Source organism: Loxodonta africana, chromosome 2 (assembly GCF_030014295.1).
Source record: "Loxodonta africana isolate mLoxAfr1 chromosome 2, mLoxAfr1.hap2, whole genome shotgun sequence".
Lineage (NCBI taxonomy): Eukaryota > Metazoa > Chordata > Mammalia > Proboscidea > Elephantidae > Loxodonta > Loxodonta africana.
This window is the reverse complement of record NC_087343.1, coordinates 139188301-139200991: the sequence shown is the minus strand read 5'-3', so window position 1 is coordinate 139200991 and position 12691 is coordinate 139188301. Positions and strand designations below refer to the sequence as shown.

The following is a 12691-nucleotide window of genomic DNA, read 5'->3' as shown; positions in this document are numbered from 1 at the left end:
ACATTCCACATAGGGAGGACTGCTTTTGGTTTCTTTGTGAATTTCAGATTTTGCCCAGAAACCTGAATAAAAGCCCAGATGCAGCTAAATAGGCCCCATTACTCAATCTGTCTTGATATCATTTTCTCCCCCTTAGAGTGAGCACATTGAACAGAAAAGAGATTGTCACGGCTGCTGCCTCGACCAGAGCTGCTTGCTTCTGAATTCTTCCCAATAATCAATAACAGATGTGTGCCTGCACTGCAAAGTTGCATAACTGTCTCAGGTTGCATTAAACTGCAATCATCCCGCCAGTGTGGAGGGGTCTCCCATTCAGTTGTTGAAAAAGAAGATTCTATGCTTATCTTGTCACAAAATTATTTCCTTGTTGTGAGAGGAGTAAAGGCAGTGGTTGGAGGGGAAGTAATTTGACAATTACTGCCCTTAAACTTGAATTTCTATATAAGGAGGAGCTTTCTAATGGTTAGAATGATCTGAGAAAGAAATGGGACTCTCCCTCAAAGAGGTCAGTCCTGCGTTAATAGGAGATCCTGGATGAATGCTTATTGCCAGTGATGTGTCTGGGAGATTGCTTCACCAGCCAGATAGAGAGTTAGAGTACATGACCTCTAAGGTTACTTCCATATGACTATGACTGTGAATCACCTTTTTCTTCTCTGGCTTTGCTGAAGGAAAGCCAGGGATGTGCTGGACAGATCTGACACTGTGTCCTCAGGGCCCAGACTCAGTGAACACCCTTCTAGAACCCCTCTCAGGCCACCACCCTATTAACCAGGGCACAGTAAGGAAGTTCAGCCAGTTAATTTCCATCTTCCATCAGTGGACCACACACATGAAAATGCAGGGCCTGCATTTAGGCCCTCCATTCAGACCCTCCACAACTGAAAACAATCTGGCCTTATTCAGGAATCTATTTGGGTAAGTGATGAAGAGAACTTTGTAGTTTTCAGAGCTCTGTCACATCTTTGATTCATTTCATCATTGTAACTACCCTATTTAAGTAGCATCATCCTCATTTTACAGGTGTGCAAACAGCAGCTAAGAGATGTTAAATGACTTGCCCATTTTAACAGGAAAAATGAGAAAATAAAGAGAAGAAAATCATCCTAATGCAAAAGAGGCACCAAAAAACAAAATGAAACCAGTTGCTGTCGAGTCGATTCCGAGCCATGGTGACCAGAGTAGCACTGTGCTCCACAGGCTTTTCAAGGCTCTGACCTTTCAGAAGCAGCTCACCAGGCCTTTCTTTCAAGTTGTTTCTGGATGGGTTTGAGCTGCCAGCCTTTTCGTGAGTAGCCCAGTGCTTCACCACTTGTGCTACCCAGGGACTCCAAAAGAGGAACCAAAAACCGAAACACCAAACCCGTTGTCATCCAGTTGGTTCCAACTCATGGCAGCCCTGTATGTTACAGAGTGGAACTGAGCTCTGCGGGATTTTCTTGGCTGTAATCTTTACAGAAGCAGATCATCAGGCTTTTCTTTCTTGGTACCACTGGGCGGGTTTGAACCACCAACCTTTCGATTCGCAGGCAAGCACAAACCATTTGTGCCACACAGAGACCTAAAAGAGCCACAGCCAGTGCTTAATCTGCTTCAACTGGCGTCAGTAACCAGGCCCAGGTCTCCAGAGTCAAATCTCCTGGTGGCATCATATCCCAGGAGGCTTTAGTTAGGGTCCTGACTAAACTTTTAATCTTATATAAAAAATGACTTGTAGTTTCAAGCAGCTTAATAAAATGGAAGCTATTAAATTTATAGCTTATTTAGGCATTGGCTATTAGAAATGGAAAACTTTGAGACTGTGATCTAAGCATTTGAAAGACTAACATGAACAGTCTACGCAAGAACCTTGGCCAGCCTTAAATTCTTTGGTAACCTCCCAATACAGCAATCTTTGATATATTTGCATAATAAAGGACTTGAATTTTACATGAGTAGTTTTACTTTAATAGAGTAAGTCTGGATATAGGAGTCAGGAGGCCTAGACTGCATTCATGCTATTCAAAAGAACATTATTGCTTAGTTTTGTGACCTTGAGCAAAATCTATCTTCTCTTTCTTTAATTACATATCTGTAAAATGGGTATGATGACCTGAAGGAATTAATTTGAGAGGCTAAATAAAATCTGTATAAATGCAAGACATTATACCTTGCCTTACAAGTATTACAAAAGAAGAATCCTGTGGTCATGAATTGGTCAGACAGTATTTTCAGACCTGACAATGTGTGTGTACGTTTAATCATCTGCTAAATGCTTTTGAACTAGGGAGATTTCTTAGGCGAGAAATAAAACAATGAAAACTTTTCCCTGGGAAACAAGTATATTCCAGATGTATTGTTCTCTCCGTGTGCTCTCACCTCAGACCTCAGCACTTCTTCCCATTCCCTCAGAATTATCGACTCACACTCAAAGCTAGAGTGATACGGAATTTGCTGAAGATACCATAGGGGAGACAGAGGAGAGGGTCTGCCCATAACGACTTCAAAATCCCAGAGCCTGTTCACCACAGCTTTCTCCCTTCCCCCACTGCCACACTCATGCTCCTCTGTTCTTCCTTCCACACTCATGCTCCTCTGTTCTTCCTTCCACACACATGCTCTTCTGTTCTTCTTTTATTTACAGCAGTTCTGCCCCACCCACTTCCCAAACTCCCCAACCTCAACCTGGTACTTGACAACAGATAAGCATACAGCCACTTGAGGCACAGGGGTTGACCTCCCGAGAAGGTGTACAAGTGGCCTCTACTGGTATTTGCGGGGGGGCGGGGGACACGGTGGTTCAGTGGTGGAAATCGTGCCTTCCATGTATGAGACCCGGGTTCGATTCCCGGCCAATGCACCTCAAGTGCAGCCAGCACCCATCTGTCAGTGGAGGCTTGCGTAAGGCAATGATACTGAACAGGTTTCAGAGGAGCTTCCAGACTAAGGCAGACTAGGAAGAAAGGCCTGGTCATCTACTTCCAAAAAATCAGCCAGTGAAAATCCTATGGATCACAATGGTTTCATCCCGTGGTACATAGGGTTGCCATGAGTGGTGGGCCTACTCAACAACAGCAACATTTATTGAGCACCCCCATCTCCATTTCTGGTACATAAAATTTTCTTAAGACAAAGAGAGCCAGATGGGACTGTGGGGAGGCACCCATTTAGTCCCACCTCTGTTATAGAAGGGTAAATGCAGAGAGAGTGTCTGAGGATGATAGGAGAAATGCAGAGTCTACAGCCCTAACCAGGCTCAAAGCACAAATCCTTCCCACATGTGAGGAGAAAGATCTAAAGCCACCTTTATTAGGTCATGGAAGTCGTATAAGACTTTCAAGGGTATTAAAAAAAAAAAAAAGTAAATAATACAGGAAAAGATGAGGAAAGCCTCAAAATCAGATAGAAGAAAACCACTTTTTATACTAAGAACTTTTTTCTTTCCCCTGACCTACATTTTGTATGTACAGATTTATCCTCATATCAGCAGTGTAGAAATAAAATATTGATGATATGACGGCTTTTGTGACCTGAGGTTCCTATGACCTAGAAGCCACAGGCATATATAACTAGTTTACAGAGATGCTTAGTTCTTTTCACTGTGGAGAAATTATAACATTCGTGAGTATAAGCAGAGTACGTGATACTGTCAAAGTCAACCTCACCTCCTGCTTCCCAGTTCTGCTGGTCTTCTCATGTGTTGTCTTGAAAACTCACTGTCCTCCCCTCTTCTTAGCAGACTCCTGGGTATGTGTGAGCAAAAGGCCCAAAGGCCCATGCTTTTTTTTTTTAAACAGTTTTGTTGAGGTATGGAATCCTGTGTGATACAAACAGTTAATGTGCTAGCCTGTGAAGTACAAGGGTAGAGGTTTGAGTCCACCCAGAGATGCCTCTGAATAAAGGCCTGACAGTTTACTTCCGAAAAATCAGCGATTGGAAACCCTGTGGAGCAGAGTTCTACTCTTGACACACACGAGGTTGCCATGAGTCAAAACTCCATAGCAACTAGTTATTGAGATGTAATTTCAGAGGAGATTTTTCTGTTCCCATGTGATAAAGTTTATTTGAGAGATAGTGTTGAAACTTTCCTGGGAGCCAAGAAGACTTGGAAGGTTGGATTCTTTAGATCAGTATGCTCCAGGTCAGCAGGTCTTATTTACATGTGTGACACATGTACATTTTTGATAATAGAAACCATCAGAGTCTTAGGCAGCATTTTAACTCTCCCATTTTGATACAGAAGGTAGGAGATTGCTTGTAAGAAATGAGTAAGAGTTCAATACAGTATTTAATGCAGCTTGGTATTAAATGAGAAGTGTTGCTGGAGATTGCTTGTAAGAAATGAGTAAGAGTTCAATACAGTATTTAATGCAGCTTGGTATTAAATGAGAAGTGTTGCTAACTTATTTATTATCTTGTATCAGGCAGTCCATAACACATTGTTGGTATGACTTCCAAACATACTGCTAGATGAATGATGTTGGCATGTTTCTTGTACATACTAGAGTGAACATGTCCCATCTATAAGAGATACAAATCTTTTACAATGTAGTGAACCACTATTCACTGGGGCTAAAAAATAACACCCTTTTGAATAAAAACACTGCAAAGTCAAGATGAAATGGCCAACCTAGTATAAATTAGAAGAGTAAGGAAAGAGAATGAGCTGCCCTTTGGCATCTTTTGAGGGGTGGGAGCATGGAGCAGTATAGTTTGCCTGTGGCAGATGGCTTTGAGGTTATATCTGACAACAGAGGAGTGTCCTTATCCACACATAATCTTTTAAAATAAGCTGAGCATTCATTGCTCTTGAGCTAGATAAGGACATTCTTCCTCAAGGTGACTGCTAGATTGTATTTAAATACAAAAGAAGTTTTTCTGTAGGTTTCCTAAGGATTGTTGATGAATGTTCAAAGCTCAGCTGACCTGTTAAAATGACAGTAAATTGAATTACAAGGCTGACTTGGCGCTGGAACTGTTCATTCAGCAGGTGTTCTCCTTGGCTAACCTGAGAAGGGCTGGAGATCTTTTTGTGAACCTAGTGTAAAGCAAGCAAAACAGCTGAGACAGGGAGATTACAGCATTTATTTTAACACACCTAATGTGGTTTGGGCACATTGGACTTGGAAAAGGACATTTAATAAATACTTCTTATGGGGGTACACATTGGACTTGCAAAAAGGACACTTAATAAATACTTCTTATGGAGATACTGGAAACCCTGGTGGCGTAGTGGTTAAGTGCTACAGCTGCTAACCAAAGGGTCAGCAGTTCGAATCCGCCAGGCGCTCCTTGGAAACTCTGTGGGGCAGTTCTACTCTGTCCTATAGGGTCACTATTGAGTCGGAATCGACTCGACAGCACTGGGTTTAGTTTTTTGGTTTATGGGGGTACTTTCTAAAAGGAGAGAATAGAAGCGAAGCCTGCCTGGGGGGTGGATCAGGTGTGAAATTTTGGTTGTTTAAATTTCAACTCCAGGGCATCAAGTTTTTGTTTTTGAAATTTGCATAATCATCACCTTGAACCAGTTTTCAGTATTAAACTAATTATGGATCAGTGGAAGCTATTTATCTGTGTAGCACACAGCCCTGGTGGGATCTTGAAGGGCTGCTCAAGGACATCTGAACTGAGGTAGGGAGGGCAAAGGCAGATGCATGAGGGTAGGACAAGAAAGGCCACTTCTGACTGGCAGGCCTTGCTGGAGAGGTATTGCTTTGTGTTCAGAATGAGTCTCAGCTCAGGTAGGAATCATGTCTCCCCCATAGGTCTGAGGGTACTGAGTGCAAGGTATACATCTTAGCAGCCCCTGACTCAGGATGTCTGGCAGAGGGGACTATGCAGCTAACTGCCACTTGCAGAAAGGGGGGCCTGTTAGCCTTTGATGGCAAGGCCAGTTTCCGGGAGGCTCTGGAATACTGATATTTTCCAGATGTTTCTCTTCTTCTCTCTTCTCTGGCTAGTTAGCCCTCTTCTCATCATCCTGCTTTTTTTCAGAGAATTTGAGATAAAGTTTTGCTTAGAGTCTTAGGCCTGTTAGAATCACTCAGCAATATCTAGGCCTCATGTCAGTATTTATAATAACCTTCACTGCTTGTGAATAGCATAAACACTCTTTTCAGTTCAAATCCAATAGTGATTTATACTGAAATAAAACTTGAGCGTCTTTTACATGACAACGAGACTTCAGCTTACTTACTTTGGACATGTCATCAGGAAAGACCAATCGCTAGAAAAGGACATCGTGGTTGGTAAAGTAGAGAGTTAGTGAAAACAAGGGAAACACTCAAAGAGAGTGACACAGTTGCTACAACAATGGACTCAAACGTACCAGCGGTCATAAAGATGACACAAAGACAGCAACATTTTGTTCTGGTGTAGATAAGGTTGCCATGAGTTGGAGCCCACGCGAAGGCACCTAACATCTGTTATAAAAAATTAACTTCTAGTGCTGCAGTGTTGTCAGTTTCGACTCATAGTGACCCTATATGACAGAATAGAACTGCCCTATAGGGTTTTCGCACCCCTGGGTTTGGTGGGTTTTTTTTTTTTTTTTTTTGGTGGTGCAGTGGTTAAGAGCTTGGCTGCTAACCAAAAGGTCAGCAGTTCGAATCCACCACCTGCTCCTTGGAAACGCTATGGAGCAGTTCTACCCTGTCCTATAGGGTTGCTGTGAGTTGGAATAGATCCAAGGCAACGGGTTTTTTGTTTTGTTTTGGGGGGGTGGCTTATAGGGGTTTCTTGGCTGAAATCTTTACAGAAGCAGATTGCCAGGTCTTTCTCCTGCAGAGCTGCTGGGTGGATTCAAACAACGGCCTTTTGGTTAGCAGCCCAGGGTTTAACCGTTGCAGTGCAGTAGTTAGTGTTAAACCGTGTAGTCCTTTATGTTTTTCAAATAACCTGTATTACCTTATTTAATACCAAGCATAAATCCGTGAAGTAAGTAATAATACTATTTTTATCCTCATTTTACAACTGAGGAAATGGAGGCTCAGAGATCCTCTTTACTTAAGGTGATACAAATAATAAATGGCAGAACTAAACTTTAATTCAGTCTTTGAATCCGTATCATTCGTCTATTCTTTTCACTAAATTTACCTTAGTGCCTCTACTCTTTTTTTTTTTGAGAAAAAAAAGCGTCTGGAAATTAAATTTATTAAAAGAATATGACTCTGCTCACAATTTCCAAAGCGATCTTTCAGATATGTAATTTGAGGACTGTTTGCCGTAGGTTGGTAATAAAACCACCGCTCTGCTACAAAACGCTTCCCCATATGACAGGTATTTCGGTGGCAGCTATTGTCCCCGGTTCTCAAATGGAAAACCGAGGTTCCAAAAGCTAAGCTGACTTTTCGGTGGGCCGGACCCCGGGGCGGGACTAAGATCGATTCTCAAGGCTCTTTATCCTCTTTATTCCATCAGCGTTTCTAAGGCTTGAATCGCCGCCACACCCCGCACCCCCGCACCGCCGCCTCTGGCGTTTTGAAGCAGTGTATCACTAGTTGCTAGTGCGCAAGAAGGTATGGGTATGGTGCTTTCTGTGAAGGCCACCATTTAGTGTAACTGCTGAGCAATTACTACTGCCTGGTTGGGGTCTGGGTAAGAATGCTTGCCAGGGGCTATGCTGAGCAAGCGGTCCCATCTGCATTTTCTGTACAAAGGTAAGGATCGCAGGCCCCCCGACCTTCTAAAGACCTGCTCTTGGGCTGGCTCCCAGTTCCTTGTGAAGCTGGTCCTTAGGTCCCCGTCGACAACATCCGCATTACTTTCTTTTGCAAATCATGAATGCAACCGAGCAGCTTTAAAATCTATCATTTTTGGCATGTAAGACCCAAGACAAGGGAAGTCAGATGGGCGTCGAAAAATGTAACCCAAAGCTGCAGAAGCACTTCATTTGCTGCGTGTAGATATATATATATATATTTTTTTTTATGTAAAACTGCAGCTAGCACTGAGACTTGTTATCCCTTTATCGCATGTCTCTTTCTCTAGCGCAGCCGATTTCATTTATGTTTGTCGTTTGTGGACTGGCGCCCCTGGCCCTGCCTCTTGGGCGTCATCGGGCTGTGGTCCTGGCCGCAGCCCCACCTGCGTGCGCCCAGGCCGACCCAGCCGCGCCAGGTTGTCTCCGCCCAGCGACGGGGCCCGGCGCGCAGCCCCGGGGGCGGCTCCCGCCACCCAGCCGAGACGCGATTCGTCACTGTTGCAGAACTTTCCCCCTGAAAATCCCTGCACCAGAACCAGCCCTCCCGCCCCGGGGAGGTTTTGATTTAAGTGGCTTTCCTTCCTTTTATTTTCTGTTGGGTGCGACTGTAAGTTTTGGCTGCAGAGCGAACTTGCAGCTCCTCCGAGTACATGTCTACGGTAATCGCCTCTGCAGCCGGTTACCCTGACACCATGCACTCCGAAGCAGAGGAATCCAAGGAAGGTACGATTGTGGTTTCTCTCGGGGCGGGCCAAGTTTTGCTGAGGAATGTGGAGGAAGGGAGAGTTGGGAAATGGATGGGAGTTTTAAGTGCTATAGGTACTTTGTCCGATCCCTGTGCCTTCGCAGCCAGGTTGGAGATGGACATGCGGAGCCAGATACCCATCTCGGCTCCGTTGTCACCAGGCAGCCGTACAGAGGGGAAGGGAGGAAAAACCCACAAAAGGCTGCTTTTTAGATTTCTCTCGGAACAAAACAGCCCGAGTATTGACTCGAAGAATGCAAAATGTGTGAAAGGGCTGCCTGCCTGCATCAGGACAGCGGAAAACTGGATCTCTTCGAAGAGCCCGGAGAGTTGTGGGTCCCTTGAAAAGGGGTTTCAGAAATCGAAAACGTGTTTCCGGCCGAGAGGAGAAGCTGACGAAAGGGGAAGACGTGAAAAGGACTTTATTTGGGGAATGGGATTTTCTTTTTCTTTTCGCCCCCTCCCCCCGCTGGTTTTTCAGCTGTGAGTTCATTTAGGGGGGGCAGGGGACTCGAGGAGACCTGAGAAATATGAGGGGAGCCTTGTGCAGCTTGAAACTGAGGAGAGTTTGTCTGTTTTTAACTTTGCCAAAGCAAAGGGTTTCATTTACTCCTAACAGAGAACGGGTGACAGGGCTGGAAAAGTTCCAACCCAAACACAATTATACGCTGGTGTTAGTCTGGGGAGTTTATTTGTGTGTGAGTGTTTGTATGCTTTGTTTCCTGAAATTTTATGTATACAAAAGTCCTCTTGTGATGGTGGGGGTGATTGGGGAAAACAGAGTAAGAGGGGGAGACTGTTCAAGATTGTGAAATTCCTTTTCTTTTCAAACAGCCTCTTGAGAAGCTGATAAATTTTAAGTCAATCACTGGGGCTCCTGCAGGGCCAGGAGCAGGAAGGAGCCCCATCACTTCTCCATTTGGTAGACATCACATAGGGAGGGCACTTGAAACTTGTTCCCTTCGGTCTCTTACTTACTTTCTGTGTAAGTAAGACTCTGTGTTTCATAATGTAGCCTCTGTGGGCTGACATTTACTTTGTTATGCTGTGTGAGGGAAATAGTCAATAAAAAGGAAGCTTGGTTAATAGGAATATGGGGCTAGCATGAATGAAAAATGACAGCCAGGAGCATTGTTTTCGAGCTTGGTGTGGGGCTTGGTGGATGAATGTTTCTTTGCTGTGGCCTCCGTCTTGATGGAGCTCCGTGCTAGTGGACGCTTTTCTTTTCTGAGTCTTTATACCTACAGTTCAGAGTAAGGCAAAAGTAGTTGAAGGCAAATAGGAACTGAGCTGAGAAAATCCAACGGTCAACTTTTGTATGAATGGCAAGTAGCACTTAAATGGGAGTATTCTCCCAGGTATATTTTTCCTCTCTTGGTAAAGAGAGAGTGGGGAGACAGCAGACAACAGTATCCTGAAATATGTACTGTACATTCATCTAGCAACATCCACAATCTTCCTTCGTTTCCCAGCTTTCTGGTTATAAGTTTGGAAGCGGCCAGCAAACTGGAGCGTGAAGAAACCCATTTAATAAAAAAGGGGAAGACAGTTAAAAGGAGGATGTCAACAGTTTCCAGAGGATGGTGCTTCCTGAGGAGATAGGCCAATGGCCACATTTTTAGCATTTAGTCGCTTCCTGTTGAGTAAAGCTACTTAATTGTGAAATAGTAAAAATGAATGACAGTTAAGATCTGAGGACATTTCTGGTGCTGAGAACCAGAGCTCCTTGGTCCTGGTCATTATATCTGTGGTATCATAAAGCAAGGAAGCCATTGTCAGGAGGGGTTGCTTTTTGAAGACTTGAAGGTAGGAAAAGAGTAAGGGTTGAGCAGTGAGTAAGTTCAGTTCTCTATTGCCCATAGTAGCCGTTCCCAGGCACCACCTCTCCCAGTTCTCTCATGCCTCACCAGGCCTGCTGTTTCACAGAGAAAATAGTACCAAATAGACAACTCCCTCAGCTTTCTCCTCCCAGACTGACAGACTCACTGTCACCCATACTCACCCCTTGATGTTTGTAGAACAGGTGTTGCACCTTCTGCAGAAGGCCACTCCTTTCACCAGCTCCTCCCTAATCCCTACGCCCCTTACCGCATCAGTTGGCCCTTTGTCTTTTCTGGCTCCTTCCCTTCTGCAAACAGACATGCTCAAGCTCCTCACTTCAGGGCCTTGGTACTTGGCTCTTCTTTCTGGCAGGAATATCCTTCTCTCTACCTCACCCCCTTTTACTGGACAGCTCCTTGGAGAAGCTTTCCCTGAGCCTCCAACCTAAACTAGGATATCTGTTGCCCTCTCTTACTGCACCGGTTCTTTGATCTCTGGTATCCACCACATTTTTTAATTATATGTTACCTTGTTTAACACGTCTTCTCCTCTAGACCACAAGTTTTTGATGGAAATCATGTCTGTTTTATCCCCCACTGTAGCTCCAACACCTACACGGTAAGAGGTGCTCATTCAGCATTTGTAGGATGAGTGAATGATCTCCATTCTGAAGATAATCCTCAGCACGTTTTCCACTTTGAGCCATTGCCTTATCCCTGTCCTATAAAGTGAACCTTTTTTTTTTTTTTTTTTTTCTTTAAGTGCTCTTGCATGATCTCTACTTTGTCACTCTCCATCATCCATCCTCCCGCTGCAGTCTGGCTTTTTCTCTACCATTCCGCTAAAACTGCGTTTGCTAAACTCACCAGTGACTTCCTAGGTGCTAAATTCACAATGGCCCACCATTCATAATTTTTGTCCTTATCTTGCTTGACCTCTTTTGCAGCACTTGACACTAGGAGTGGACTGTCCCTCCAATCTTAAACTTCTTCCTCGGTGCCTATGACACTACATTCTCCTGCTTCCCCTCCCTCCACCCCCGAGCTGTTCTTTTCTAATCTCCTAGACCTGCAGCCCAGGCTCTTCTAAGAACCACCTGTACAGTCAGCTGCATGATAGGCACCACCCTCTGAATGTCACACCCACCCCACCCACTGCTGTAGAGTTGATTCCAACTCATAGCAACCCTGTAGGACAGTAGAACTGCCCCATAGAATTTCCATGGCTGTAACTTGTACAGAAGCAGACTGCCACATCTTTCTACTTCAGAGTGGCTGGTGGGTTCAAACCACTGACCCTTTAGTCAACAGCAGAACGCTTAACCACTGTGCCACCAGAGCTCCTTGAATGGCACACCATGGCACACAGGCACCTTAAATTCATCAGGTCTAAACAGAGCCTATCATTTCTTACTCTTCGCAAATCTGATCCTCCTTCTGAATATCCACCTAATGACATTGATTTCTTTTTTATTTCCAAACCATAAACCCGGAAGTCACTATCTATAAACCTACTCTTTCCTTTATCTTCTGTGTCCACCTGGTCACCAAAATCTGGCACTTCATCCTCATCATTAGGTCTTGAAGGCATCTCTTTGTCTTCATCTCCTTTTTCCTACCTTGTTTTGGGCTGTAAGAAATGGAACTTGATTCCTGCTACCATCAACAGAAGAATTTATTGGAAGGATGTTGGATAGTTCACAGAGTCCACAAAAAGGCTGGAGAACTAGCTTCTGAAAATGTATCAGGAAGATGCAGCCTAAGAAGTACCCAGAAATAGTCTGGTGTGGACCCCTTCACTGCCCTCTCTGCTTCTGTATTTTTCAGTTCTTCTACCATTGGAATTCCAGATATTGCTGAATATTTGGTCATACTCAATATTCAATATCCCAGACACAAGCTATCTGACTGGCCAAGTCTAGGTTGTGTACCTCTCCTTGCTGCCTGTGGGTGCAGAGAGGGAGCTTCTGCCTCCAGCTTTTGTGGGAGGTGAAAGCTTGACTCATCACCACTTGCAAGATGGGGGCTACTCCAAAAGTAGGAAAAGAGTTCTGTTGTGGATCACCAAAACGACAGCAAATCTCTAATACACCACCAGATTAGTCTGTATGCCCCTAGTGTTGCACTATCCATTTACTTCCTCGTTCCTTCAGCAAATGCTGTTACCTATATTAGTGTCATTCTCTTGCCCTCTGCAGACCCAGTGTGGGGTAGATGCTTTTCTAGGGCACTCCCATAACATCCTGTACCTCCCTCACTTGTATTGTGTTTTTACCCTGTACAGCGAAGCCTGTGAAAGCTGGAACTCAACAGGACTGCCGTGTTTTTCCCAGTCTTGCAAGTTTTCCACTTTTGACAGGGTACAGTCTTATCACTTTTCTGTTGCTCATTTTAGTGGTAAATATTTGGGTTTTCCGTCTCTGACAGGTTTCCATCTTGCACGGG

At 44.3% G+C, this 12691-nt stretch overlaps 1 protein-coding gene across 3 annotated transcripts in view; it reads left to right on the top strand.

The window, feature by feature from the left end:
* Positions 1 to 12691, top strand: part of TNFAIP8 (TNF alpha induced protein 8) — a 131559-nt gene that overhangs the window by 78172 nt on the left and 40696 nt on the right. Inside the window, exon 1 of one of the 3 annotated variants that reach the window (XM_023548887.2) lies at positions 8181 to 8404. The exons of 1 other annotated variant lie outside the window; for it this stretch is intronic. Coding sequence is in view for 1 of the 2 variants with exons in the window: in XM_010590457.3 (XP_010588759.1) it covers positions 8332 to 8404 (73 nt within the window). In the remaining variant the exon portion in view is untranslated. Of the gene's footprint in view, positions 1 to 8180; positions 8405 to 12691 lie in introns of those variants that run through there. One more of the 3 variants, XM_010590457.3, reaches the window with a different exon arrangement.